This window comes from Halichoeres trimaculatus, unplaced genomic scaffold (genome assembly GCF_033239565.1).
Source record: "Halichoeres trimaculatus isolate MK-OKI-2021-1 unplaced genomic scaffold, fHalTri1.1 fHalTri1_scaffold_9, whole genome shotgun sequence".
In the NCBI taxonomy this organism is placed as follows: Eukaryota; Metazoa; Chordata; class Actinopteri; order Labriformes; family Labridae; genus Halichoeres; species Halichoeres trimaculatus.
Window position 1 is genome coordinate 35,551,089 of NW_027437188.1, and position 27,797 is coordinate 35,578,885.

General features: G+C 41.7%; 1 protein-coding gene across 2 annotated transcripts; it reads left to right on the plus strand.

Annotated features, from left to right (window-relative positions):
* Nucleotides 1-2,189: 2,189 nt before the first annotated feature.
* Nucleotides 2,190-27,713, plus strand: clip3 (CAP-GLY domain containing linker protein 3). 2 transcript variants are annotated; one of them, XM_074679005.1, is made up of 15 exons: nt 2,190-2,347; nt 13,364-13,816; nt 15,655-15,794; nt 16,564-16,657; nt 16,897-17,058; nt 17,162-17,280; nt 18,627-18,863; nt 19,165-19,215; nt 19,392-19,527; nt 21,494-21,649; nt 21,823-21,954; nt 22,039-22,162; nt 22,269-22,336; nt 22,417-22,489; nt 24,607-27,713. In XM_074679005.1, exons 2-15 carry the CDS (start codon nt 13,387-13,389, stop codon nt 24,659-24,661), a joined length of 1,977 nt encoding a protein of 658 aa, XP_074535106.1. In that variant the 5' UTR covers nt 2,190-2,347; nt 13,364-13,386; the 3' UTR covers nt 24,662-27,713. The 2 variants fall into 2 exon arrangements, with proteins under 2 accessions (XP_074535106.1, XP_074535107.1); XM_074679006.1 differs by lacking the exon at nt 19,165-19,215.
* The last annotated feature ends 84 nt before the right edge of the window (nt 27,714-27,797 follow it).

Sequence of the window (27,797 nt, forward strand, 5' to 3'; positions counted from 1 at the left end):
CAAAATATGTAGTTTTAGTATGTTTTTACTGCTGGGTGTGTTCTTATTAACGCATGTTGTGTATTTTTGAGAACGCCTTAGAGTCAAGATATGTTGTACTGCCTCCACTCCTCTGATGCATGAAACATGAAACATGAAAGTCTGTGTTAAGGTTTTTTTTTTCCTTTAAGGGTTTTATTCTTCATAGGAGATGAAAAAAAAGTTACTCTACTTTTCTTTGTTCAATTCAACTTTATTTTTTACCAAATCAAAATCTACGAGGTGAGGTATTTATCAGCATTTGTCAGTTTGTAGCGTAGTTTAGCAGCTGCTATATTTCTCTCTCCTCACAGCCCGGTGCTCTGAGATGTGTCTGTAACGTGTAACGTTAGTGAATCCTGGTTCTGTCCTACCAGAGCTCATCTACCAACTCCAACCTCACCAAGCAGAGCTAACGTAACCTGGCTCTTCATTTTATTGATAGACTCTCAAGTTTGAACAGACCACTGCAGAATAACTGCTGACTGTGGGTTGGAGCCAACATTAGCACAAACAGATTAACCTTTGTTTTAGCCTTTAGCTTGAGTAGTAATCATCAACATGTGTTTTAGCCTTATGCTCATGCCTTAACCTTTAGTCCGTGTGTTAGTTGTTTACAGGTGTTTTAGCATTAAGATTTTGTCTGTAGCTCACATGGTCCAACTTTAGCACATGTTATAGCCTTAAGCTTGTGTGGTAGCTTGTATTTTAGCCCTCAGCTTTTGTATTAGCTTTTAGCACATGTTTTAGTCAATAGCTTGTGTTTGAGCCTCTAGCTCATGTTTTAGCATTTAGCTCATGTTTTAGCCTTTAGCTTGTGTTTTAGCCTTTAGCTTGTGTTTTCGCCTGTAGCACATGTGTAAGCCTTTAGCACATACTTTATCCTTCAGCACGTGTTAGCCTTTAGCTCATGTTTTAATCTTAAGTACATGTTTTAGCCTTTAGCACATGTGTTTGACTTAAGCTCATGTCTAAGCCATTAGCACTTTTTTAGGAGTAAGAGTGTGTGCCAGTTTGTGTTTTAGCTATTAGTACATGTGTAAGTAGTTAGCTAATGTTTTAGCCTTTTGCTTGTGTTAAGCCTTTATCACATGTGTTAACCTTTACCTCACCTTTAAGCCTTGAACACGTGTTAGCCTTTAGCTTGGGTGTTAGCCTTTAGCTAATGTTTCAATATTTAGAACATGTTTTAGCCTCTAGCATATATTTTAGCTTTTAGCTCATATTTTAGCCTGTAAAACAGGTTTTAGCCTTAAGCTTGTGTGTTAGTCTTAAACAAATGTGCTAGAGCCTTTAGCTTATGCTTTAGCCTCTAGCACACGTTTTAGCCTCTAGCACATGTTTTAGTCGCTAACTTGTTTTTTCGCCTTTACTACATGTTTTTGCCTTTAGCTTGTGTTTTCGCCTTTAGCACACGTTTTATCCTTAAGCTAGTGTATTAGCCTATAGCTAGTGTTTTAGCCTTTAGCTGGTGCTCTATCTGTCTTCTGTTTATCTTTCTTCTGCTCTTCTGTCCTTTTTCTGTCTGACAGTTCAGCTCCAGTGTCCACCATCACTACAAAATTAATCACAGAAATTGTTTTGAGATAGTTAAATGTAATTTACTTTGAAACAAATTTTTCAGATAGAATAATACTATTACTTAAATACTGTGTTTTATTTTTATTAGCATTCATTTTAATTGTTTTATTTATTTATTTATTTATTTATTTATTTATTTATTTATTTATTTTACCTCTAGGGTTCTTTTGAAGTCAAAGGATCTACAGGATATTCCAGCAGGGGTCCATAAGTCTGGTGCCCATCTTGGAGTTGGAGGAAATTGACTTGCAGTTACACCGACTGGCCACTGAATGAGCCTCTAAGGGGTGTGGCAGCAGAGAGCACTTTGGAGGCTGATATGTAGTTCACCTTAGAGAACAGTGCTTTTAGGAGAAAACGACTTAAAACAGCTGAAAACGGGAGAGACCAACATGTAGCAGAGTGTATGGAGAGGAAAGAAGGTCGATAGATGTGATTTTTGAAAAATTTAAGAAACTTTCAACATTTTTTAAAAATTTGTAATCAGACTCTGGAATTTAACTTAGATATTTTATCTGTCTTTGTTTTTTTTTTTAATTTTATTTTATAAAGGCTGCACAATAACAACCGGATGCCATCTTTCACCTTTTCCTGACCAGTCTGTGACGTCAGAAGAGCCCCATACAAACTCAATTACAAGACACACACACACACACACACGCACACGAAGAGAGAGCGTCAGTGTTTGTGCAGCCATCAGAGAGCAGAGAGGACCTTCATCAGCGGACAACCTGCGGCTTGTTTTCAGGTAAAAACACCTCCACCTGCAGCTTTTTCCTCACGCGGGCCCTCTCCTCGTGACATGTTGTCGGTTTATCCTCATGTGCGTGTTTGGTCTCGTGCCGTTTTGTGGGGGAAGATGGAGATGCTGATGGAGGGGCGCTGTTCAGACTCTGAAATGAACCTGTTTTCGACTCGACACGCTCTCAAACAGGAAAATTCATAAACCCATCAAAGCAGTGACGTGTTTTTATTGCCTTTACGCTTCAAACACACACCTTTCTGCGTGGGTCGCTCGTGCGTGTTGTTCATTGTCTGTCCGTGGGGCGTTTTTCTCACCCTGCCTGTTACTACGCACATTGGCACAAACCACAAACAGAAGCCGTGGCGTCCATTCCTCGTGTTTTTTAACGATTCCTAACCACAAACCTCGCTGTGAGGTGTGGTGTGGAGCTGCGTGGGGCATCCTCTCTGCTTCATCTGTGCGTGTTTTTGCGGTGTTTGTGTTCCTGCGTTGGTTTGTTGTAAAATGGAGGCTGGATGGAGGAGGAGGAGGATGCTGCCATGGCCTCCCTTCCTCCTCCTCCTCCTCCTCCTCTCTCAGGCTGCTGGTCCCCATCACATGGCGTCCACACACCCTGTGAATCACGAAAATACACCCGTGAGGCCGTGTTTTTGTGTGGATGTAGTCGGTTTAATGTGGATTGTAGGAATTTTAAATAATTTAATTCTCAAAGTTGGTTATTTTGGTGGTTTCCGGTCTGACCAGTGGCAGCTGTGAGGCAGACCCTCCTCCAGTCTGGATAACCAGAACACTGTTATTATGATTCAGGTCAAGGTCATTATTTGGTCAAATGTAGTCATAAATCACTTCTTTCCATCTATTTATCTTTTTATTATCCATTCAGTTAAATCCATTACATTAAAACTCCACATATTTTCGGTATTAGACTGAATAAAATATGTAAGTTTGACTCTAATACTGGTGAAAATTGCTCGGTCAGATAATAACTGGATTTAAAATGTGAAATCTCAAATGTTGTTGTTTTATCACAGTGCATGAGTGTACGTTCTGTGAATATAAGAGTGCAGACCACAAACCTCACATTTAAGCCCATTTACGTGACAATGTGTAACCCCAAAATGCAAAAAGAGAGAGGTAAAAGAAATCTGTCTTTGCACAAAAAACGCTGAGGGACCAAAAACTCTGTAGTAAGCATACCAGGCCTGCAGGTGGCACTATAGCTGACTTGTACAGAAGCAGCTTTTGGGAGATCTCCACTGAAGTAGAGTTGAGCCGATCGTCTGGTGTATTGGTGAATACTAAGAGCAAAAGTGGAGCAACAGATGCTCATTTTGTTAAGACAGTCACAGCTAGAGCAGCACAAGCTCAGCATGGTAGTCCACGGCGATCATAACAGTGGTACAGTACGGCACAGTACAGTATGGTACAGTACTTGTGGTACAGTATGGTCTGGTACGGTATGGTGTGGTACAGTACGGTATGGTATAGTATGGTATGGTACGGTATGGTATGTTACTGTACGGTTTGGTGCGGTACGGCATGATACAGCACGGTATGTTACTGTACAGTATGGTGCAGTAAGGTATGATACGGTACGGTATGGTACAGTACGGTACGGTGCAGTGAGGTATGATACGGAACGGTATGGTACAGCACGGTACGGTGCAGTGAGGTATGATACGGTACGGTATGGTACAGTACGGTACGGAGCAGTATGGTATGGTATGGTATGGTATGGTATGGTATGGTATGGTATGGTATGTTACTGTACAGTATGGTGCAGTAAGGTATGATACGGTACAGTATGGTATGGTACGGTACGGTGCGGTATGGTATGGTATGGTACAGTATGATACGGTACGGTATGTTACTGTACGGTTTGGTGCGGTACGGCATGATACAGCACGGTATGTTACTGTACAGTATGGTGCAGTAAGGTATGATACGGTACGGTATGGTACAGTACGGTACGGTACGGTACAGTAAGGTATGGTACGGTATGGTACAGTACTGTCCGGTGCAGTGAGGTATGATACGGTACGGTATGGTACAGCACGGTACGGTGCAGTGAGGTATGATACGGTACGGTATGGTACAGTACGGTACGGAGCAGTATGGTATGGTATGGTATGGTATGGTATGGTATGGTATGGTATGTTACTGTACAGTATGGTGCAGTAAGGTATGATACGGTACAGTATGGTATGGTACGGTACGGTGCGGTATGGTATGGTATGGTACAGTATGATACGGTACGGTATGTTACTGTACGGTTTGGTGCGGTACGGCATGATACAGCACGGTATGTTACTGTACGGTATGGTGCAGTAAGGTATGATACGGTACGGTATGGTAAAGTACGGTACAGTATGGTACGGTATGGGACGGTATGGTACAGTACTGTCCGGTGCAGTAAGGTATGATATGGTACAGTATGGTACAGTATGGTACAGTACGGTACGGTGCAGTGAGGTATGATACTGTACGGTATGGTACAGTACAGTACGGTGCAGTAAGGTATGATATGGTACAGTATGGTATGATACGGTACGGTATGTACAGTATGGTATGGTTGCGTTATGGTGTGGTATGGTACTGTTGGTTTGCTGTTTACACAGCAACGGTAGCTGCAGCGTTACAGAAAAAAATCCACTCTGGAGGCTGCTTTCAAAAGTTTGTGTTTTTGGTCGGCTAAAATGCTGTTTCAGTGTAAATGAGAGGCTGAAGCACAACAATACTTTTGTATTTCATCCTAAATCCGTTGTCATGTAAACGGCCCCTTATAGATCTACAGCTCCAAAATATGAGGGACAATAACAGGAAAGACCAACCATAGCAAAAAATTCAAATTACTCCAAACACAGACAGCTTGTTTTTAATCCCTCCATCTGGTCATGACTGGGGATAAGAGGATGCAACTTCACCATTCACATTAAATAATGATAAATCCCACTGGAAAAGTGTAATCTTATCAAGTGTTTTTGTCTTATTTTCAGTAGAAAATGTCTTTTTAGACTTAATATGAGCCACATTCACCTGACCAGTCCAGAAAAATGTCTTGTTTCAACGTATTAAAAACAAAATGAGGTCTGAATTGCTGTAACAAGTAAAAAATAGATAAAAGTCTGCAAATGGAACAACAGAAAAACTACTTGTATTAAAACATTATTCTAGTGTAAGCAAATTTTAGAGAAATTTCTCTTGTTTCATTGGCTGATTTTTTTTTAACTTGTTACAGCAATTCAGACCTAATTTTTGTCTTTAAATAACTTGAAACAATAAATTTTTCTGGATCGACCAGTTTAATGTGGCTCATAACAAGATATTATTTACTTCAAATATGATAAAAACACCTGATAAGATTTCAGTTTTTTTGCAGTGCACTATCTCATTCAGTCTGAACATCTGGCGTTGTTATTTTACGAACATGTTTACAACATGGGAAAGCAGAATAACTCGCTTTAAGATTAATTTCACTGACATATAATAATTATTTATGTTCTGGTCAGGTGATGTTGTCGTTTAAGCTGAATCCATTTCTGTGCTGGAATTTTCCTTTAGTTTTCATGTTTTCTGAGACTTTTATGCCCTCACTTGTGCCCAAAATTTTTGCTCTGATGTTTGTCGGTGATCTGAATTAGAAAAGAGTCTTTGACATTTCATTGTGTCCTTTCCAAACATACGTTTATGTTTCACTTTGCTCTCTAATGACTCGGAGATCCTCCTCCTTTGTCTCTGTGTTTCTCAGCAGACTGTGTCCACGCTGACTCATACGCCCGTGTTGCGTAACCTTTGTCGTGCCCTCAGCTGCGTCCAGCTCCGGGTGCTGATTACATTTCTGTTCAGGCTGAAACCGACCAGCTGAGACTTCAGATTACATAAAAACACGGCGTGGACACAGAGATGAGTAATTAGACTGAGGATGAACCAAACGTCAGAGCGAGAAGGGATTTTTCTGCACGTGAGCCTTGTGGACACCGTTTTATTAATAATATTTGTCTATTTTGGCGTCATTATCTCTGATTTAACAGCTTTTTCTTTAAAAAAAAGCTGCTCCAAAACTACATAAAAACAGAATTTGCAAGCTACATTGTAGATTATTTCTTGAATGTATTCCTGATGTTTGCACTTGAGGTGAAGCATTTCTTGCTTTCATTACTCTTAACTTACTAAAGGGACGATAAAGGCTAATATGCTCCATTTTAGCTTTCTTTATTTAGTTTTATCATGTTGCATAACAAAAAGTCAGACTCATGAGTGGCAATATAGCTTGAAAATTATATCACAATATTATAAGGAACGTTGTGATAATGATATTAATGACAATATGGGGGAAAAAAACGAACAACTTATCATTAGTGGTTGCTGCTTCTGAATAACAACATTTTGTAAACATAGTAAGCAGGTCAGATCCAGAGGAAATCTGACGTTTTGGAGGAGGAAAAGTTAATATTGGAGGCGAAAAGCTTCATAATTCTTTACGACACAACACATTTTGTCTATAAGGACACCGTCAGAAAAGAGAAGGCATGGACTGAAGGAGCTGAAGTTTACGAAGGACCAGATGAGCTTAAAATGCTAATTAATTACCATGAAAGTATGTTGTCATGGGTGGATTCCTGCAGAAACATGTTGTTCTCCTGTGATCTTGTGATCTCTAGCATCCAGCGGCTATGGGCTGATAATGCTGATATCCCTTTTGGACGTTTGGCTCGACCACACGTCAGTCGTAGAGGCAAAAAATCCTCCGATAACCACGTAGCTTTCACGTCCTCCTCACGTGTCTTCATAGTAGGGATAGACTGATTAACTACTCTTGTCAACACCCACAGGAATACGTTTTTCTGCCTCTTAAAAAATGATAAGAAATGTTTTAAACTGCAGACATTCAGGAAGGGATGGGTACCGAATTAGGTACTTTTAAAGGTACCGACCAAATCCTGTCAAAAGTACCGGGTATCGATTCATGTAAAATCAAAAGGTTCCATGTTTAGGTACCTGAATGTATCCTTGTGACTGTGAGGGAGTGGAAGAGTAGGTAATTTTCCACGCTGGACATGAACACAGGATTGCAAGTTAATATATTGAATAATAAATATGTCAAAGTGAAAAAAAATACTTTATTATGAAACAAATTGATATTTTTTTACCACACGAACACAAAAAAGTACCGAAAATTGGTACTGTTGAGTACCGGTACCGATTGCCAGGTACCGGGCATCGGTACTGTATCGTTTCAAATGTGAAAGGTACCCGCCCCTACATTCAGGAGCTGCTTGATGATGCTTCTCTGCACAGAATTTCTCCCAGTCTACGATATGGAAGCCCTAGATGGTCAAAACCTTAAAAATCAGTCATGTGAAAACCAAACAGAAAATTAATTCAAGTGCATAACACATGTAAACAGCAGCACAAACTCAATTCTGTCCAGTTTTATTGCAGTTACATAGAAATTTTGGAAAACTTTGTTTACTGTAGAAAACTTAAGCTATTTATTTTTTTAAGTTTTCAGTAAACTTTATAAAAAATGCTGCTTAGCATAGGAGCTGTTTAATTAACATATGCTTGAAGGTATTCGAATAAAGTGAAGTGTTGGAGTTTGTATGGTTCAAAATTTTGACGCTAATATTTTCACTTTGACCTCAAATGAACATCAGTTTCAAATATCGGTTATCGGCCCCCAAAAACCCATAACGGTCTATCTCTGACCCCTACTGCTGAGCGTCTTCTGCTACTACAAACAGACAGTACCTGACTCAGGTTTTAAAAACTATAACACAAGTGTTTATAGCCCTCATATTCCTCATTCGACCCTCTACACTGCAAAAAATGAACTCTAAGTAAAGCTAATGTCTTATTTTTAGTCAAGAGTGTCTCATCAGACTTGATATGAGCCACATTCACCTGGAAAATTCCCCCCCAAAATGTTTTAATGCAAGATATGAAAAGATAAAATTAACGCCAAAAATGTCATATCAAGTTTCTTGAGATGGGAATATCTAAATTTTAAAAAAGCACATTTTCTGGCATCATTTTTGTCTTTTGATATCTTGAATTAAGACATTTTCGGGTGAACGTGGCTCAGATCAGGTCAAAAAAGTCATTTTTTAATAATAAAAGTCAAACACTTGCTCAGAGTTCTGTTTTTGCAGTGTGAATTATTTGTTTATGTGTGTGTGTGTGTGTGAGTGTGTGAGTGTGTGTGTGCTGAGCCTCAGATTTGTGCAGACAGATTAAGCCTGGGTCACTGGTTTCACTGGGTTGTCAAACTGGCTGGATGTCTGTGCTCGTCTCTGCAGCTCAGAGAGCTTCATCATTTCATGCTCAGAAACTCTGCGACAGGTTTTTAAAGACGTTGTTGCACAAACGAGCTGAAAAGTTGAAGCTAGCAGTGATTTTAGCTTGAAGGATGGAGTAGCTGATTGAGGCAGCAGCTCCTGGTGGATCTCAGCGTCTGGTGCCTCCACTAATGACAGACAAGGGGAGTTAGCATTAGCTCCCTAAGCTACTGCTCCTATCAGCTCCTCCCTGGCTGGGCTTCCTCTCATCTTTACTCCCCTCTCTGTCTCCGTCTCACAAACACACCGAGACATCCAGGAGCTAAACTTAGCCGTCGACTGACGATGCAGAGCAGAAAGAGAGAAACAAAGGAGAGGCTCAAAGCAGAGTGAGGAAAACAGATCAAGGCTGGTTTGATCTGGAGACGGGTTGTCTGAGAGCTTAGTGGGTCAGAGCACGAGAGCGGTGCTGGTTCAGAGGACGGCTGTCGCACCTTAACATGAGCTGTGGGCTTCTCTTGGTGTGTTTTAACAGGAATGGGTAAGAGTTAACGGGTACTCAAATATCCACCGTTGATCCCAATATTTCATTTCATTCGTTTCGTTTTATTTCATTTTCCTCCGCTTATCCGGGTCCGCAGCAGTGCCATCAGCAAAGACCAACGACCCCTGTCTCTGGCCACTTCCACCAGCTCCTCTGGGGGGATACCAAGGCGTTTCCAGGCCAGTTGAGAGATATAGTCACCCCACCGTGTCCTGGGTCTACCTCAGGGTCTCCTCCCAGTTGGACATGCCCAAAACATCCCCCCAGGGAGGCGTCCAGGAGGCGTCCTCACCAAATGCCCGAACCACCTCATTTGGCTCCTCTTGATGATCTTGTTTTTTCGGTCACGACCCACAGCTCGTGGCCATAGGTGAGGGTCGGTACATGGATTGACAGGTAAATTGAGAGCCTTGTATTCTGGCTCAACTCTTTTCTCCTCAACAGACCGGTATAGCGTTGGCACCACTGCCAACACCGCCCCGATCCGTTTGTCAATCTCTCGCTTTCCATTTTCCCCTCACCTGTGAACAAGACCCCGAGGCACTTGAACATCTCCACTTGGGGCAAAGGCTCTTAGGCTGTGTCCGAAATGGCATATGTACTACTAAGATTGTGTGCGCGAGAAATACCCGGATGTATACTATATCGGTAAAATTTTTAAGTATGGGAGGTGGGCATACTAGTCGTACTGACACGCCCCATAATGCATTGCGAGCCCCGTATTTATAAACGTAAATACAGAATGGGATGACAAGATGAGAAGCAACTAAAGTGGACTTAGCTCTACAGGGAAACCTAAACGTAAGGACAAAGAAATAAAGTGCCTGAGGCGACGGACGGATCGTCTTCGGTGTCTGCGAGCAGTAAACATTTTTTAATTTTTTGAAGAGTGATGAATTCGTTTTGAGACCGGTGTTAGCTAACAATCATCCACTAGCGAACTTCCCGTTTTCAAAATAAAAGCACCCGTTTATCTCCTTTAAGTTCTTTAACGCCTTTTGTAAATTGGGCTCTTGTTTTGGAGCGGACCGGAAGTTTCTTCGATAGCATATTGGCGCTCTTAACAGAATGTCCGAAATGTCGAAATTGAATTTGTATCCGTGCGTTTTGTGGCCCAAATGACCACATTTTGGTTTTCTACGTGATGACTTTCACGTCTAAAATGTTCTTAAAACTTTCAAATGTGGAGAATCAACAGAGATATTTGACAGCCTGGTGTGCTTCCATAGACTTATGTGTGCTTCCAATTTTTGTCGTCGAGGGTTTGAAATGCATCATGGGAAACTGAGTAGTATACTACGGTGTAAACGGTTGGCACTCTAATCATACTTATAGTATGTAGTATACAGTATATACACAACGACCATGTAGTATGTAGTATGTTAGTATGACATTTCGGACACAGCCTTAGTGTGTCCCAAATCACATACTTCCATACTGTGTACTCAAAATTTTCAAATTGAGTGTACTAAGCATACTACACACTCACTGGCTTAGTGCGCAAATTTTGAGGGTGTAGTGCCGTCTCAAATCGCATACTGCCGAGCGCCATACTTATTATGTCGAATGATGACATAATGTTGACCTCTTCTTCTTCTACATCTAACTGTGATCGGCTTCCAGCGCGTTTCCGCCAAACACCGCCATTATTTGCCAGCGAATTTTCAAAGCCTTTTCAGTAGTATATTAAACACAGCTAATAACACGATCAGCGGTGTAGAGTTTATTAACGGGGGTCGGTGCAGCTGACTGAGGCTACCAAGAGAGCTACGCGGGGCGCTGCGGCAGTTAAAATACATCCACAAATTAAATGTCTGAGTGGTGCTTCTGGTCATGTACTCACTGTGCAGGGTCTAACCCGCTTGTTATTATATTTACCTGGTTCACCGGGTAATGCTAGGGCACCGGTAACTGTCAGCCCAATGAGCTTTAGCATTCGAGATAGCTGTTAGCTCAACTAGCATTAGCACAGCCCAGTGTTTCTCAATCCTGGTCCTGGGGACCCCCTGCCCTGCATGTTTTAGATGTTACCCTACTCCAGCACACCTGATTTAAATGAATGGTTCGTTATCAGGCTCGAGCAGAGCTTGATGACGAGCTGATCATTTGAATCAGGTGTGTTGGAGTCAGGAACATAAAAAACATGCAGGGCAGGGGGTCCCCAGGACCAGATTTGAGAAACACTGGCATAGCCTATCATTCGCAGAACAAAACAAACAAAAACAAGTTACACCACATACACAACGTCAACTGCTGATGGTGCTTGGTGGAAACAACACGTGTAAAAAACAACATCAATAAGTTACATTTATACATCGCTGCCAGAGGAGGAAATGAGTGCGTTAAGTGTCCACAGCTGCATACTCAAAATCAGGGACAATTTGAGTACATCATCCTGGTACTTTTGCATACTCATTTTTCGCATACTATGCATACTGTTTTTCATTTTGACGCAGTATACTCAAAATTTTAAGTATTTGAGTATGGAAGTATGCGATTTGGGACGCACTATCTCTCTCCTCCATGGCCGCCACCTTAACGTGGTGGAGGGGTTTGAGTGTCTTGATGATCCTAGGAGGGGGCAATTGTCCCTGGTAGGGTCTCCCAAGGCAAACTCTACTATTCCCAGGTGAGAGGCCAGACGAATGGTTACAGACAGGAATTTGTTCATCCTGGCCGGAGGGTCTCCGGAGCCTTGCCCTCAAGCCAGGCCTGGGGTTGTGGCCCGTAGGTGAGCACCTGGTGGCCGCGCCTAACCCATGGGGCCCCGTTGGGTCCATCCTCCTGCGGACCCACCTCCTGCAGGAGGAGCCATAGGGGTCTGGTGTGATGTGGATCGGGCAGCGGTCAAAGGCGGAGGCCTTTCTCCCCACGCTGTTTCGCACACGGCCAAGTTCAGCCTCCAACGCGTTGACAGACACACAAATACGCGCGCACATTTTCACACACAGACAGGATCATTCCGTGTGGTAAAACCACCACAAGAAACATCTGCCAGCGTCTTCTCTGTGAAGATGCAACACTCGCTCTCCTGTCCCCAGCTCTCGACATTGCCATGGCATGGATGTTTATGTTGTGTTTATCGGCACATCCGTTATTCTCAGGGGTGTTTTGAGTTGTTTACAGGCAGCCTGTATTTTAAGGTAAATGAGGATTATTATGGTGCTAATAGTCCAACTGTGACACCTTAATGTTTTTTTCATAATTGATTTTAAATATTTTATACGGGTATATAAGAGACGGTGCACTTATTTACTCTCAAGTTTAAGTCACCTTCATTTTTGTTTTATTTATGAAAGTACTATTTGTTAAGTTTGTTTTGCTTCTAACAAACAGTACATTTATTTATTTTCATGCTTCATGTAGCCTTAAAGAAGCCTTGTCATTGCATTGTTCCACTTGTGAATGAGTGATTCCCTGCTGTTAAGAATAATTTTTTTATTAAGGAATATGATTTGCATTTTCTCTTTAATAAGAAAGATAGCATTTTCTTAGAAAGGAACTTATTGATTCAGAAATGGAAATTGCCGCTTATCAATTAATCGCTCATCGATCGATACAATGAAACATGTATAAATTGATAATTTAATCGATAATTTGCATCCCTAGTTACAGTCAAAGATCGTAATCAAACTCCTGAAAAGTGACAGGTAGAAAACAGAGGATTGAAGGAAGAGGTGTGAAAAAAACTCAGGAACATTTTTGAAACATACTAGTTTTTGTTTTGTCGTCAATGAACTGTTTAACAACGCTGCACACACGCAGAGTTAGCTCTTGCTGCGGTAAATCATCTACAAAGAAAAACTCAAATTAATCGATTTCAGTTTTATCTCGCCCGGGCCTACTAGGCGGGAACACCCACAGACATAGCGTGAAGGAATTACCCAGAAGTCATAGCATAATGTTGTGAAACAAAGGTTTCTTAGAGGAAGCCTTCAAGCGTGAAAGGGTGAACAGGTGCCGCATCACAAAAAGGAAGCACGACAGGCGCAGCTGATGTAGACATTTCAAAAACAATGTTTTCCTGTATATATAAACATAAAACCGCCTCAATCATCCCAAATCATAGCTCATATGTTTTGATTTTTTGGCTTTTTTTGGATTTGACAACGTAAATAATAGAGAAAAGAATCACTTAAAGACATTTCTCGTCACTTGTAATTTAAAGATTTGACGTTATGTCTCCCTCTCTGACAGGCCGAGCTGCAGCATCCCTCATCATGACTAAAGAGGAGAACCTGGAGGTGCAGGAGAAGGAGAGGCACGACCGGGAGGAGCAGGAAGAGGGCCGGGTCCAGAAAGAAGAGGAGGAGGCCCTGACGGAGGAGGAGGAAGAGGAAGAGGAAAAGGAGGAGGAAGACGAGGACGAAGACGAGGAGGAAGAGGAGGAGTACGAGCTGGAGGAGGAGAGAGAAGGCGAGGAGCGGGCGGAGGTGGACGACGATGAGGATGACGATCAGGAGGAAGAGCGGGAGGACAGAGAGGAGCGAGAGGAGGAGGAGGAGCCTCTGACTGGGAGAGAGCAGGAGGTGGAGCAGGAGGCGGAGCAAGAGCCGCTGTCCGTGTCCGAGTACCAGAGTCCGGTTCACGAGCCGCGCCGCAGAGCTATGGTGCACCCATCGGCGCAGGCCCCCCTGCCCAAAGACTACAGTGAGTCAAAGAGAGCGCCATCTGTCATCGTCACGCTCTAAATTCATCCCCTCATTCCATAAATCACCAAATATTTCATTTCTGTCGTTTATTCCTGAGGTTCAGTGAATAAAATCAGCCCAGACAGAATTTTCCTTCAACACAACCTCAGTAAACATCCAGAGAGAGGAAACCTCTGCTGAATGTCTATGAGGCTTCACACAGCTACACACTCTCTGAGAACACACACACACACAGTCATAGAGTGTGTGTGCAGTGAGAATCAGTGATAAACAGTGGAGGATTGTCGGTTCATGAACTCGCTCTGACGGATCGATGGGTTTGAAAAGCAGCTGAAGGAACCACAGAGTGATCAGTATTCATGAGACCAGCTCAGACCGGCCGACTCCATTATGCACTCTGTGTGTGTGTGTGTGTGTGTGTGTGTGTGTGTGTGTGTGTGTGTGTGTGTGTGTGTGTGTGTGTGTGTGTGTGTGTGTGTGTGTGTGTTCTGACCAGCTCCATCCAGCAGTGAATACAGAGCAGCTCTGCTTCCACTGACTCACAGTTTGGTTGTCACCGAATGTTGAACTGAAGGTTTCACAGAAATGTGACGAACCGTAAAACATCAAACCAACGGTTTTAAGTTTGTGTTTTAAGTTTTAGCAGATGTTATTTTTTAACTAGATTTTGGGATTAAGACGAAACAAGAGTCTTTTCAGCTTTTTATCTCTTTGAAATTTATTTTCAGTTTTCAACAAGATTTTTTTTTTTTTTTTTTTATTCATGTTTTTTTTTTTTTTTTCACTTTTTCTTTTTGTTGGGAATTTTTTAACCTGGTCCGTCTTCATTCCTTATAAGTTTTTTGACGATAAATATTTTTTTCTTTTATTTTAAAATAAATTGTTTATTTTTTCATGTTTCCCCTGGTCCTTTTTTTTTTTAATATTTTTAAAATAATTTGAAATTTAAATGTTTCTAGTTTTTATCTTTTTCAATTTTTGCTCACTTTTTAAAATCAATATAATTGTCTTAATTATTAAGTGTGTTTCATATTTTCATTTATTTAATATTTTTCCAGCTGGTCATTTCTCACTATTTCAATTTTTTCTTAGCAAGCAAAATATTAAAACAAATTTTTTTTAACATTTTTTTTAAATGTTTTTTTTTTCTCTTTTTTGTAAATTTTATTTTCAGTTTGTTTGTTGATAATTAATTCTAATGTATATATTTATTTATTTATATATTTTGGATGTGTTTACTGTTTTTTTGGGGGTGAGAATTTTATTTTATTTTACAATCTCAATTTTCGGTAGTTTTCAGTTTTCTGTGTTTTTCTGGAGCTCTTTTGGTGTTTGCTGCCCCCTGCAGGCTGGGATCATCCCACAGGAACTGCAGTTCAGGCTACTCTTGGACTGACAGTTTGTTTCTTATTTAAGTCCCTTCCTTCCTCAAATCACCTGTTTTCCTACTTTGACACATCAACTCCAGGACAACATGCACATATCCCACAGACTGACAGACAGGTGGCGCTGTTTAAACATCTGATCATCGTTAGTGCCTCTGATTGGTTAAAAATCCAGTCTCTCCACCTGAGCTGTAACAAATGTTGGACCTGAGTGAGCAGCTGGCAGTGTGGAGAAGTGGCATCTGTCCTGGAGGTGATTTTAGTCACTCAGTGAAATGAAATCTGTCGGCGCTCAGACTGCCGAGCTGGCAGGACCAGAAAGTGCCGAGCTTTCAGGTTACTTCTGAATTAATGATGCAAACTTTCTGGCATCAACACGACCAATCTGCTGATTTCTGCACTCTGAGTTTCCTCTTTCCTGATTTACTTTAATTCTTCTCTCCGTCTCCAGCCTTCACCTTCTTCGACCCCAATGACCCGGCCTGTCTGGAGATCCTCATGGACCCTCGGACCACCATCCCCGAGCTGTTCGCCATCGTGCGTCAGTGGGTTCCTCAGGTGCAACACAAGATCGACATCATCGGCAATGAGGTGAGAGCGCACAAATAGAGTAACTACAGCACGTATCATGTTAAATGTAAATTTCTGATCAGAGAAAAGAAGTTGGTCTACAAACACGCCGTGATGCAGCGCTGTGGTGTCAAACAGTCAGGCGGTTGTGTTGAAATGCTCGTATCAGCTGGACTTGTTGTTCTGGCACGAAGCCTGAAACCTCACTTAGTCGTCTTTGTCACATTGACCCAGATACACACACACACACACACACACTCAGATAATGGACAATGAAAGCCCCCTGAGCAGTGAGGAGCTGGTATCAGACGCCTGAACGCTGGACGTCACATTTCACTTTCACAGAAGTCGATTCTCTCCGTGTCAGTAAGACGAGCTCTGGTATCAGACGCGGTGACATTGACCCAGTTAAAACGGCTGCATCGATCTAAAGAGAGGAAGGAGAGTGGTGCAGAGAGCAATGAAGCTCCACCATGACTCAGCAGGAAGCTGAGTCAGCCTGCAGGAATAAGTCGGGAGCAGACAGTCGAGTCACATTTCACAGCATGTGTCCTGCACCAGCTGGAGACTTGTTTTCATCCAGGAACCAGGACTCAAACTCTCATTTATGCACATTTTATCTCCAGTAGCTCTCATGTTTTCTTACAGATTTTCAAAGAAAAACTCGTACAGAAAATAAATTTGAATTTTTCTCACATGTATTTGGTCTCCTTTGTTTGTTGTCAGCTTTTCAGTCTAGTTAAAGAAAAGAAAAGTGATGCACACTTTGCTGTGTCTGTCTGTTTTTCAGATCCTGAAGCGTGGTTGCCACGTGAACGACCGCGACGGTTTGACCGACATGACTCTGCTGCACTACAGCTGTAAGGCCGGAGCTCATGGAGTCGGTACGACATTTCTTTCATCTTCACAACCTTCAATCCTGCTTAAGTTTTTCTTTTTGAGGTGATAATAAGTCAGGTGTTCACAGACAACAGGTTTTGAGGTTGTTTTGATCCCATGCGGTGACTGCCATTACAGAGTCATGTCTGTATTTTCAGTTTTAACATTTGAAATGTTGTCTTTCTCCTCTTACAATCAAATACTTGAGATTCGAGCTCCTCAGAGTTTTGTGATCTCTCCACAGGTGACCCGTCAGCCGCTCTGCGTCTCACCAGTCAGCTGATCTCTCTGGGCGCCGATGTCAGCCTGAGGAGCCGCTGGACCAACATGAACGCCCTGCACTACGCCGCTTACTTTGACGTCCCCGAGCTGATCCGGATCCTGCTTAAAGCTGCGAAACCTCGAGGTAGACGCAGACACGTCGGTCAAACACACACATCAAGAATCCAGAATCATAAACAGACATGGAGGGTTAATAACAACCTCCTCTTCTTCTGCTGTCTCCTCAGTGTTGAACTCCACCTGCAGTGATTTCCACTACGGCACAGCTCTCCACATCGCCGCCTCCAACCTCTGTCTGGGAGCCGTCAAATGTCTGCTTGAGCACGGAGCCAACCCCAGCGTCCGGGTAAGGACACCTCACTGTGTCTGTCACTCCATCTTCAGTTTTAGCAATTCAACATATTGTTATCCGACTTTCTTTTTCTTCTTCTTCTTCTTTTGTACATTTTACAGTTTGCTACTCCTTCAAATTTTGTCCGATTTTCACCATTTAACTTTTAAACTGTTCAGCTTCTTCAGGACATGAATACTGTGACTTTTCTCATCCCTAACCCTTAAACTTTTTGATTTATTTATCTTTTTTTCTGACAAAATTTCCCCATGAAATGAATGGGAAACTACAGCTCTTCCGCCTAAAAGTCCCTCAACTTTGAGATGCTAGTACTTTATCATACTTTTACATACAGACTTCATTTTTGCTTTAAAATGTTCACAAATCTTTCAGCTGTCCAGGTATGATGTATCTTTTGGATATATTTTACGGTTTTTGAGATACTACTGTTAAAGCAACACAAACTTTCACAAAAATCGCTGCTCTTACAGTGTGTGACATCAGCAGCCAGAGTGAAGGAGGCTGCTGCTGAGACGTTTGAACCTTCTCAAACAAACTGTCATAACTTCCAGAATCTTCACTCTAGAAACATAAAAAGTGTATCACAACATTCCCTGACTTCTCCTGTTTCTAACAAAGGGATTAACTTAGCAAAAGATTGTACTTTTTGACCAAAAAATGCCCAAATGTGAGACAAAACATCTTTTTCCCATACCCTGCTCTAATGTTATTTCTAACCTACTTTTCACTTCAGCTCCTTTTGTAACTACATTTATAGCTCGCCGTCCAGCCCACATTTCTGGCTCTACAGACATGTGAAAATCATCGGTGTGCTCTAGTTCTCGTCGTGGCGTAAACCGGCACTACCTCCGTTGCAGAGCCACAGCTGGCTACGAGGCGCTTGCCGCTTAGTGTATCAGTCCGTGTCCGGCGTGCCAGATATAACCAAACGCAAGTAGTCTGCCAGGACGAAGAGACACAATGAGAACTAGAGCCTTATTTAGCGGGGATTCTTTCAGTCTGTTTGCTCAGAAAGAGCACATCACGGCCATTCCAAACTGTAATGTTTAACGGGTCTGTTCTGGGAGCTCCCTTCCCTTCCACATGCTAAAGTGGAATGCCAAGGCAGGCAGAGCAGCAGCAAAGAGACACAGGGTACCCTACAGAGGGAGCATCACTGAGATACATATGACTTTTGGAGTGAGGGGAGATCTGCTCTTCCTTCCTCTGGCGTTGGCAGTCCACATACACATGTGGAAGTGCAGGAAGCAATCCTTACCACACTGATGAAATCAGACACAGCAGAAAATAAGGAACTGAATTTATTTAATCCTAATGAATAAAATCTTCTCTCTCTCCAGAATGATAAGAGCCAGGTCCCGGCAGACGTGGTCCCCGACCCGATGGACATGAGTTTGGACAAAGCTGAGGCGGCCATGGTGGCCAAAGAGCTGAAGCAGCTGCTGCTGGACGCCGTCCCGCTCAGCTGTAACCTCCCCCGAGCCACGCTGCCCAACTACGACAACATCCCTGGGAACCTGATGCTGTCCTCTCTGGGGATGAAGCTGGGCGACCGTGTGTTTCTGGACGACATGAAGGTCAGAGGAAGGAGGAGGAGGAGGAGGAGGAGAGGTCATACTTTTATAGATAGCGAGGCAAAAAGCGAGACAGGATCATTCCAGAGACTTTGAACTCTCAGAAACGTCATTTTTTATGATTTTTATTGAATGTGAAGAGCAGAAATGTAGCTTCATGAGCTCTGAGACGCGCTGAGAACAGGAGCATGCTCGTTTGTGTTTTCGTTTTGGGGGAAAGTGTGTATCGTGTGGAGTGTGTGTGGAGCTGTTGGGCCGCCGTGCTGAATGAGCTCTGAACCTGGTGTTCTCACACTCTCTGTAGCTCCAGAGAGACCTGAGCAGCGAAGACAGCCTGCCTGACACCCTCAAACAGGTTGGTTGGAGCGGGCGCCGGCTGTAGACTAACTGACGCGACTCACCCCTCTGACAGCACCAACAGATCCTCCATCTGAAGCCCCGCCCCCTCTCCCTGTCATAACCCCGCACATTATTACAGATCTCCCTTCTCCGCAGCCTTACAGAGCATCTCTCCATCTCTGTCTCTCTCAGACCGGCACGCTGAGGTTCTGTGGGACGACAGAGTTCGCCAGCGGTCAGTGGGTCGGCGTGGAGCTGGACGAGCCAGAGGGGAAGAATGACGGCAGCGTGGGCGGCGTGCGCTACTTCATCTGTCCTCCTAAACTAGGTAACAGCTGCTTCTGAGGCGCCTTTGAGCAAGTCTCTGAATCCTTCGTTAGTCCAAAGGGTGCAAAATCATTCACAGGTTTTTAAAAGAGTGAACGTTCAGGACTTTCAGGATTTTTCCAGATCAAACACACAGAGTTACTGCCAAAGCAGCTCAGGGTGTGTACTCGTGTGATACAGGTGAAGTTACCCAATGTTTAGGAGCCTGAAGACGTAGGAAAAACTAATGTTTTCACATTAATTTCAGTCATCATCACTTCCCTAAAGGTGTGGCCCAGTTATTATGGAAAGTTGTTTCATTTATTTTTTTTAAAAATACTTCAACTAAGACGGAAAATGTGGAGGTAGTTCAATAGAAACTGGTGCAGAAGTAAAGTTTTTACATCAGATGTTGAGGATGGTTCCTGTTGGAGTAGGTGGAGACCAAAACAGAGCTAAAACAGGAACATGTTGAGAGTTTAGGTCATTAAGGCCGCAGGCTAGAGGGTTTAAGGATCCAAAGGTGCCAGGGGGGCATAGCTGCTGTCTGCAGTTTAAAGTCTTTCCTTAATTTTCTTTCTTTTCCCTTCTTTCTTTCTCTCTTTTTTCATTCTCTCTTTTTTCTTTTTTTCTTTTTTCTTGATCTTTCTTCCTTTCTTTCTTCCTTTCTTTCTTTCTTTCTTTCTTTCTTTCTTTCTTTCTTTCTTTCTTTTTTCTTGATCTTTCTTTGTTTCTATCTTTCTTTCTTTTTCTTTCTTTCTATCTTTTTATTTTCTCTTTTTCTTTGATTTTTTCCTTTTTTTCTTTATACTTTATTTTATTTTTTCTTTCTTTCTTTCTTTCTTTCTTTCTTTCTTTCTTTCTTTTTTATTTTTCATTATTTCTTTCTTTCTTTTTCTTTATCTTTCTTTTTTCTTTCTTTTTTCTTTTTCATTCTTTCTTTCTTTTTCTTTATCTTTCTTTTTTCTTTCTTTCTTTTTTATTTTTCATTCTTTCACTATTTCGTTCTTTCTATTTTCTTTCTCTTTCTTTCTTTCTTTCTTTCTTTCTTTCTTTCTTTCTTTCTTTCTTTCTTTATCTTTTCATTCTTTCTATTCTTTTTTCTTTTCTTTCTTTTTCTTTCTATCTTTTGTCTTTTTCATTCTATCTTTTGTTCATTAATTTATTTCTTCCATTCTGTCTTTCTTTCTTTTTTCTTTTTTTTCTCCTTTCTTTCTCCTTTCTTTCTTCCTATTTTTTCTTTCTTTCTTTCTTCGTTGTTTTTCTTAATTTTTTCTTCCTTTCTTCCTTCCTTTTTTCTATTATCTTTCTTTTTCTCATTTTTTTCTATTTTCTGTCTTTATTTTTGGATTTTTTTTCCTTTTTCCTTTTTTTGTCAATTTTCTGTTGTGACTATTTTCTTTCTTTGTTTCTTTCTTCTTTCTTACTGTTTTTATCTTTTTTCTTTTTTTCTTTTTACTATTTTCTTTGTATCTTTTTCCTATCTTTCTTTCTTTTTCTTACTTTCTGTCTTTCTATTTTCTCTTTTTCTTTGAATTTTTCCTTTTTTTTCTTTATACTTTATTTTATTTTTTCTTTCTTTCTTTCTTTCTTTTCTTTTTCTGTCTTTTTTAACTGTTTATTTACAAAAGTAGAAAAATGCCATAGATGGAGTTTAAGGGGAGGAGCTTCTGCAAATGTTTGTGCCCCTGCTCAGATTTAGAGTCAGAGTGGATTTTAGGTTTTATTCCTTCATAAGGAATCTAGATAAGTCTTTGTCTCAGTGGTGTTGTTCTTCAGCTGTTTGTTCTGTTGTTGATGAGAAGCTGTGCTTTAGTCCTTATTCTATAAAAGCCTGAGAGGATTTCAGCAGTGACATTCATAAATTGATAGATGTAATTTTGTACATTGAAAGTATTTATGTGTAAATAAAGTTGGGTTTAAAATCTTAAAACTTTTCTGTTTTTTCTTTCTTTATTATTTTTTTTCTTTCTCTCTTCCTTCTCCAGGGATTTTTGCTCCTGTCTCAAAGATTTCCAAAGCCGTGGATCAGACACCTTCATCTGTCACCTCCACGCCCCGAACCCCCCGCATGGACCTGGCGTCCCGCCTCGCCGGGAAGACCAAGAAGGAGAAGGAGAAGAAGGAGAAGGAGCGGGAGCGAGGTAACACAGCTCTGATGCTCCAAACAGCTGTGAGTAAGTTACTGTGTTTGATCTAAGTGTCTGTGTGTGTGTGTGTGTGTGTGTGTGTGTGTGTGTGTGTGTGTGTGTGTGTGTGTGTGTGTGTGTGTGTGTGTGTGTGTGTGTGTGTGTGTGTGTGTGTGTGTGTGTTTCAGCCCAGAGGAAGAAGGCATCAGTAGCCAGTCTGGATCCAGAGGGACTCAACGTGGAAGTCGGGGATCAGGTTTTGGTGGCAGGACAGAAAAACGGCATCGTTCGCTTCTACGGGAAGACAGACTTCGCTCCAGGTGAGTGTCGCTGAGAGTCCAGCTCGTTGGTGACGCCCACAGACGTTTGTTTCCACTTCCTGATTCACGTCCTCGTCCCTGCAGGGTACTGGTTCGGTATCGAGCTGGATCAGCCCACAGGAAAACACGACGGCTCCGTGTTCGGAGTACGCTACTTCAGCTGCCTGCCCAAATACGGCGTGTTTGCTCCGCCCTCTCGCGTGCAGAGGTGAGGGTGTGTTTGGTGTCAGTGTGATGTGAGTTTAGCTCCTCATCCTCTTCAGCCAGCTCTGACCTGGAGGTGTTTGTTGTTGTTGTTGTTGTTGTTTTGTCAGAATCGGAGGACCTAAAGACGGCTCGCAGAGCGACAAATCCATGGTGAAGAAGGTTCACCAAGTCACCAGTGAGTGTCTCTCCTCGAGCTCCCGTCAGTCTGAATTCAGCTTTTACTGAAAAGCTCTAAACCTCTGTTTCTTCCTGCAGTGGCTCAGCCCAAGCGAAACTTCAACCAGATGCGTTCTCCTAAAGACCTGACCTCCGAGAGCTCCATATCCAGGTGAGCTCCCACAGGGGATGCAGACAGGTCCAAAAGTAGCTTTAAAGCTCCGCTCTGCTGCCGGGAACAAGTTATATTGAAGCTAGATTTGTGTTTGCAAAGGAGCACCTTTAGATAACAAAGGAGAATCTTCTAGAGCAAAGGTCTGCAACCTTTACTTTCACAAGAGCCATTTAGCCTCCGACAAATAAGTGTATAAATTTCTATCCATAGTAAAAAACTAGTGACTACTTACCTAAACAAGGAGGTTTTTGTGTTGATAAAATTGAACATGCAATGTTTTAGTTTTTTTTATTTTTATTAATTTGCAAAAAAAAAAAATTTTAATAGAAATTGTTATATAAAACAAATGCTAAATAATGAATAAGCAAAAAAGTGGCATTTCAATAATTTGCCAAAATGTAAAATTTAAAATATTTGCAAAATAGAAAAAATAAAATTAAAAATTTGTGAAAAAAATGCCAAATCTCAAAAAAATTGCAGGAAATAAATGATTAAAAACGCAAAATTAAAAAAAATGATTTGGAGAAATTTGCAGAAATTAAAAAAAAAAGAGAAATGTGCAATATTCCAATTTTGCAAAATCTTTAAAATATTGCAAATATTTTTATTAAATTGGAAAAAATGACAAAAAAATTAAATAAAAAAAAAGAAAAAGTAAAAACAAAAAATAAATAAATGTATATATAAATAGATAAAATTCAAATTTATTGATAGATGTGATGTATACCTAGTTTAAAAAAATGTTAAGGGATGTTTTTATTCCGTTTTAAATGTCTTTACTTTTCAGTTTGTCTGTAAGAATTTTTTTCTTTTTATTTCAATAATATTTTTTTAAGCTACATAGAGCCACTGCAGAGGACTCAAAGAACCGCATGAGGCTCCAGAGCCACAGATTGAAGACCCGTGTTCTAGAGTGACCCCTGACAGGGATCAAACTGGTCCTAGTACGGATGAAAACCAGGATTAGAGAAGACTTTTATGACTCAAATGTGACAAAAAAATAAAAGCCTTCCTTCCTGGCAGCCAGGTAATAGGAATTACACTGGAGAAAATAAATTCTTATCAGGTGTTTTTGTCTTATTTTAGAAAGAAAATGTATTTTCACCCGAACAGGCCAAAAAAATGTCCTATTTCAGGTTATTTAAAGACAAAATGAGGTCTGAATTGTTTTAACAAGTTAAAAAATCTGCCAATGGAACAAGATTAAAGTGACCTGTATAAAGACATTATTCTTGTTTTAATCAAACTTTTGAGCAAATTTCTCTTGTACCCTTAAATTAAGAATAAAGTCGGACAATTTGGAGAGTTACGGTGTTTTTTTCTTAGCAATACGCCTTTATCATTCATTACAGGCTGTTTTTAATTCATATGATTACTGAAATATCATTTATAGGATATGTTTTTGTTATAAGACGTCCTGGGTTCAAATCCTGGACACTCAGTTTATGTTGAGCACAGGTCTAGCAGAGCAGGTTTGTAACATAAGATAAATGAAAACACTTGAAACGACCCACTCCACCTGTCCCCAAACCAAGAACAAAACTATTCAGGGCCTAACAAAGCTGAACCGCGCTTGTCTACCACTCATAAACAGCGATAAACCTGGCGAGCGTAAATAGTTTATCTATTTTTTTTTTGTATATTTTATATCTTAACATTTACTTTATTCTATCAGCATTTTCATTATTTTCTTGTGAATTGTTGCACCAACACACCAAGACAATTCCTTGTATATGCAAATGTACTTGGCAATAAAACTTGATTCTGATTCTAAACAAAGAGAAAGAGAAAGTTTGGCGATCTTGAACAGAGTAAATGTGTGTGGTGTTTCTGAGCGCACAGTAAAAAACCTCATAATTAAATCAGTAATATCAAAGCTGCTTTGAGGAACAAGCCCTGCAGCAAAGCCCCACTACCTTGATGAATAACTCTCAGAGGCCGTTTTGTCCTCGTCTGAGTCAGACCTTTAGTTCCTGTCAAGACTTCAAAAAACACGAACTGCCCCTTTAAAACCAGGTGTAATGGAGACTGTGTAAGATCTGTGACCTCAGTGTCTGATGTCCAACATGACAATAAAACGCTCCATCTTCCTCTCCCTCCTCTTCCTCCTGCAGGTTGCTGTTCTGCTGTTGGTTTCCGTGGATGCTGCGCGCTGAGATGCAGTCCTAACCACGCCCTCCTCCTCCTCTTCTTCCTCTTTCTTCCTCCTCCACCGGATGGATCTCTCCTCTCCTCTCTCTTCATCCTTTACTTTCTCAGTCTCACTGTCGTCGGTTAAACTTCTCGTAGTGAATCGCCGTCCCTCTCCCCCTCGAACTCTCCGCCCTCTAATTTAGCCGTTCTATAGCAAAATCTATAGTGCCTTGTATCTGATCAAACGTCCTGCATTCCTGAAACTGAAACTGAGAATCCAGCTCTGCCCCAGATTTTATCTCCACGTCTCACAGCGTCCTACCCACCAGTTCAGATCTCAGAGTCCAAGCTTAGTATTCGTCCGTGTCAGGCAGGAAGCTGCTCTTTACTTTCCGTACGAAGACGCAGAACGTCACTTTGTGCTGCTTTATGTTTTAACTTCGCTGCTGCTAGATTTAAGTCTCCAAACTTTGGGATGAAAGCCAACACGAGGAAGAGACAGATCAGAATACGTGTGTGATCTGAAGCTGAAAAATGCACGATTACTCTAACGCCCTCAGTTTAAAAGTCAGAGTCCTCCTGCAGACCTCAGACCTGATCCTGCCGATGTAGAAGCTCCTTAAAGGGCCATGCACAGGATCTCACCCACTGCGTCCACGCTCCTGCGTTCACGTCAAACTTCTCCTGCGATAAAGTCGTGCACAGGAGACTTTTGACTCGTATTAATGTGCCAATCAAAATAAGTCTCTCCAAACTTAAAGAGGGGGTATCGTGCTTTTTTTCTAAGTCTTAATTCTGTCCCTCTGGGGCCCCTGTAGTATCTTTACATGCATCTTTACATGATTTACAGCTCATTAAATTTCTATTTTTCTCTTTCTGGTGTTTCAAAAAAACTCTTATTCAGTCTCTGTCTGAAACACTCAGTTTTAGCCGCTGTCTCTTTAAGACTACCTGCTCCACAGACCCCCTTCTCTCTGATTGGCCAGCCCTCTGGAGCAGAGTTCTGGGCAGTTCTGAGGCCCTTCCTTATGAAGATCTGGTCTGAACATGCAGTGTTGTTACTTTGCAACCATGTTAACAACAAGGGGAATCCGAATACCCCTCTTTAAAGTTAAATTCAGCGACGTATAATACTTATTTATGCTCTGATCAGGTGAAGCTACCTGTTCCTTCAGCTGACTCAAACTATTACTAATCCATTTCTGTGCAATTTTTGTAATTTGAAAGGTAGAGCCCAGCTCTCATGATGCTGGAATTTACCCCCTCTTTAAATATTTTCTGCATGGTACCAGGGTCAGCCTATCAGAATCAGGCGCGCCCCTTCCTGTCGTCGAACAACCCTTGAAGCTGAGACTACTGGAGAAGATGCTGACTGTGTTCCTGTTTTCAGACGGATGTTACGAAGTGAAACCGTAGCAGCGTGGACGCAGCGTCTGAGAGATTTTCCTCCACTCAGAGAATCGGGGTTGCTCCCCCAACGGTCCGTTAAAGTCAGGGCTTTTGGATCAGATCCCTGTGTGAACCTTTTATCACCTGCATGCTTTAATCTCAGACGTGGAACTGAAAACAGGGTCAAACATCTTCTGGCTCCATCGTGTTTCATCGTAGCGTTAGCGTGAGGTCAAACTTTGGTTAGAGAAACGTGTACAGCTGAAGGATTTCCTTTGAGTTCTGTCTGATTTTTAGACGAGTTGGACCGTGTCTGAATGCCTCGGCGCAGATTTCTTTATGAATCAGTGTTTAGCCAAATAGAAGCATTAATCATCTCTAGTTGGAGTTTAATCCAGCATATGTTAATCCCTAACGAAGAGCTGTAACCTGACGATAACCAAAAGTGCTAACAGACCCAAAACCACTTCCTTCACTGAAATCTTTAAATCAGAGTTTCCAGCGCCTGTTCAGCGTCTCAGAAACACTGAACCAGATCAGAGCATTCGTCGATGATAATCAGTTGTACATATCCGTCCTGTCATCAAACAGGAAGTTAAACCCTGATGAACTCTACGGTTTTCTCAAAGTCTCCCCTTCTCTTCCTCCTTCCTCCTCCTCCTCCTTCTCTCTTTCTCTCCATTTAAAGAGTTTTTGTGAATGTGAGCATCTACAAAAAGACGAAACAAGTTAACCTACGTGTGTGCTTAATGTTGAACTCTCTTGAAGTATACCTGCAAACAGCAATATGTAAACAGTGTACCTATCTCTGTGGAAATGGTTCCTGTGTTAATGTCTCTTCACGCTCTGTAAGCACACGGATACAGAGAGATGAACACGCCGCTCACACTCTGACGGCCGAGGCTGCGGGCGGCGAGAGTTCAGCCGAGTGTGCGAACGCTTTCAGTGAGGGTGTGGTCACATTTCAGAGGCTGGGAGGGTCAAACGTCCAGGCGTCCAAACCGTAAAACACAGAGAAGACAACAAAACGAAGCACCTATCACCAAAAAGAATCCCTTTGGGTTCTCCTCCCAGAGATCTCCATTTTTCAGTCACACCTCAAAACCCACAACTAAAAGTGAGGACTCGGGTCACGATCCATCGACCCAAACTCAAAAACTAAAGCATCAAATGTACAAGAAACACCAGACATTACGTCAAAATAGTCAGTAAATGTCAAAGAGACGGCACCTGGAAGAGGACAGGAACAGCAGTAAGATGAGTTGGACTAAAGCCCCATTTACACCAAGTGGTATGGTACAGATGGGTACAGATGGGTACACTTTGGTACGGTACGGATCGGTACAGTTTGGCACGGTACGGATCAATACAGTTTGGTACGGTACAGTACGGTTTGGTACGGATCTGTACAGTTTGGTACCGTACGGATCAGTACAGTTTAGTTCATTACAGATCAGTACAGTTTGGTACGGACCAGTACAGTTTGGTTCATTACAGATCGGTACAGTTTGGTCTAGTATGGATCGGTACAGTTTGGTCTGATACAGATCAGTACAGTTTGGTCCGGTACAGATCAGGTACGGATCAGTACGGTTTGGTACGGTACGGACCAGTACAGTTTGGTCCAGTACGGATCGTTATACTTTGGTCCAGTAGGGACCAGTACAGTTTGGTACGGTACAGATAGGTACAGATAGGTGCAGTTCGGTGCGGTACAGATCAGTACAGTTTGGTACGGTTAGGATCAGTACACTTTGGTACGGCACGGACCAGTACACTTTGG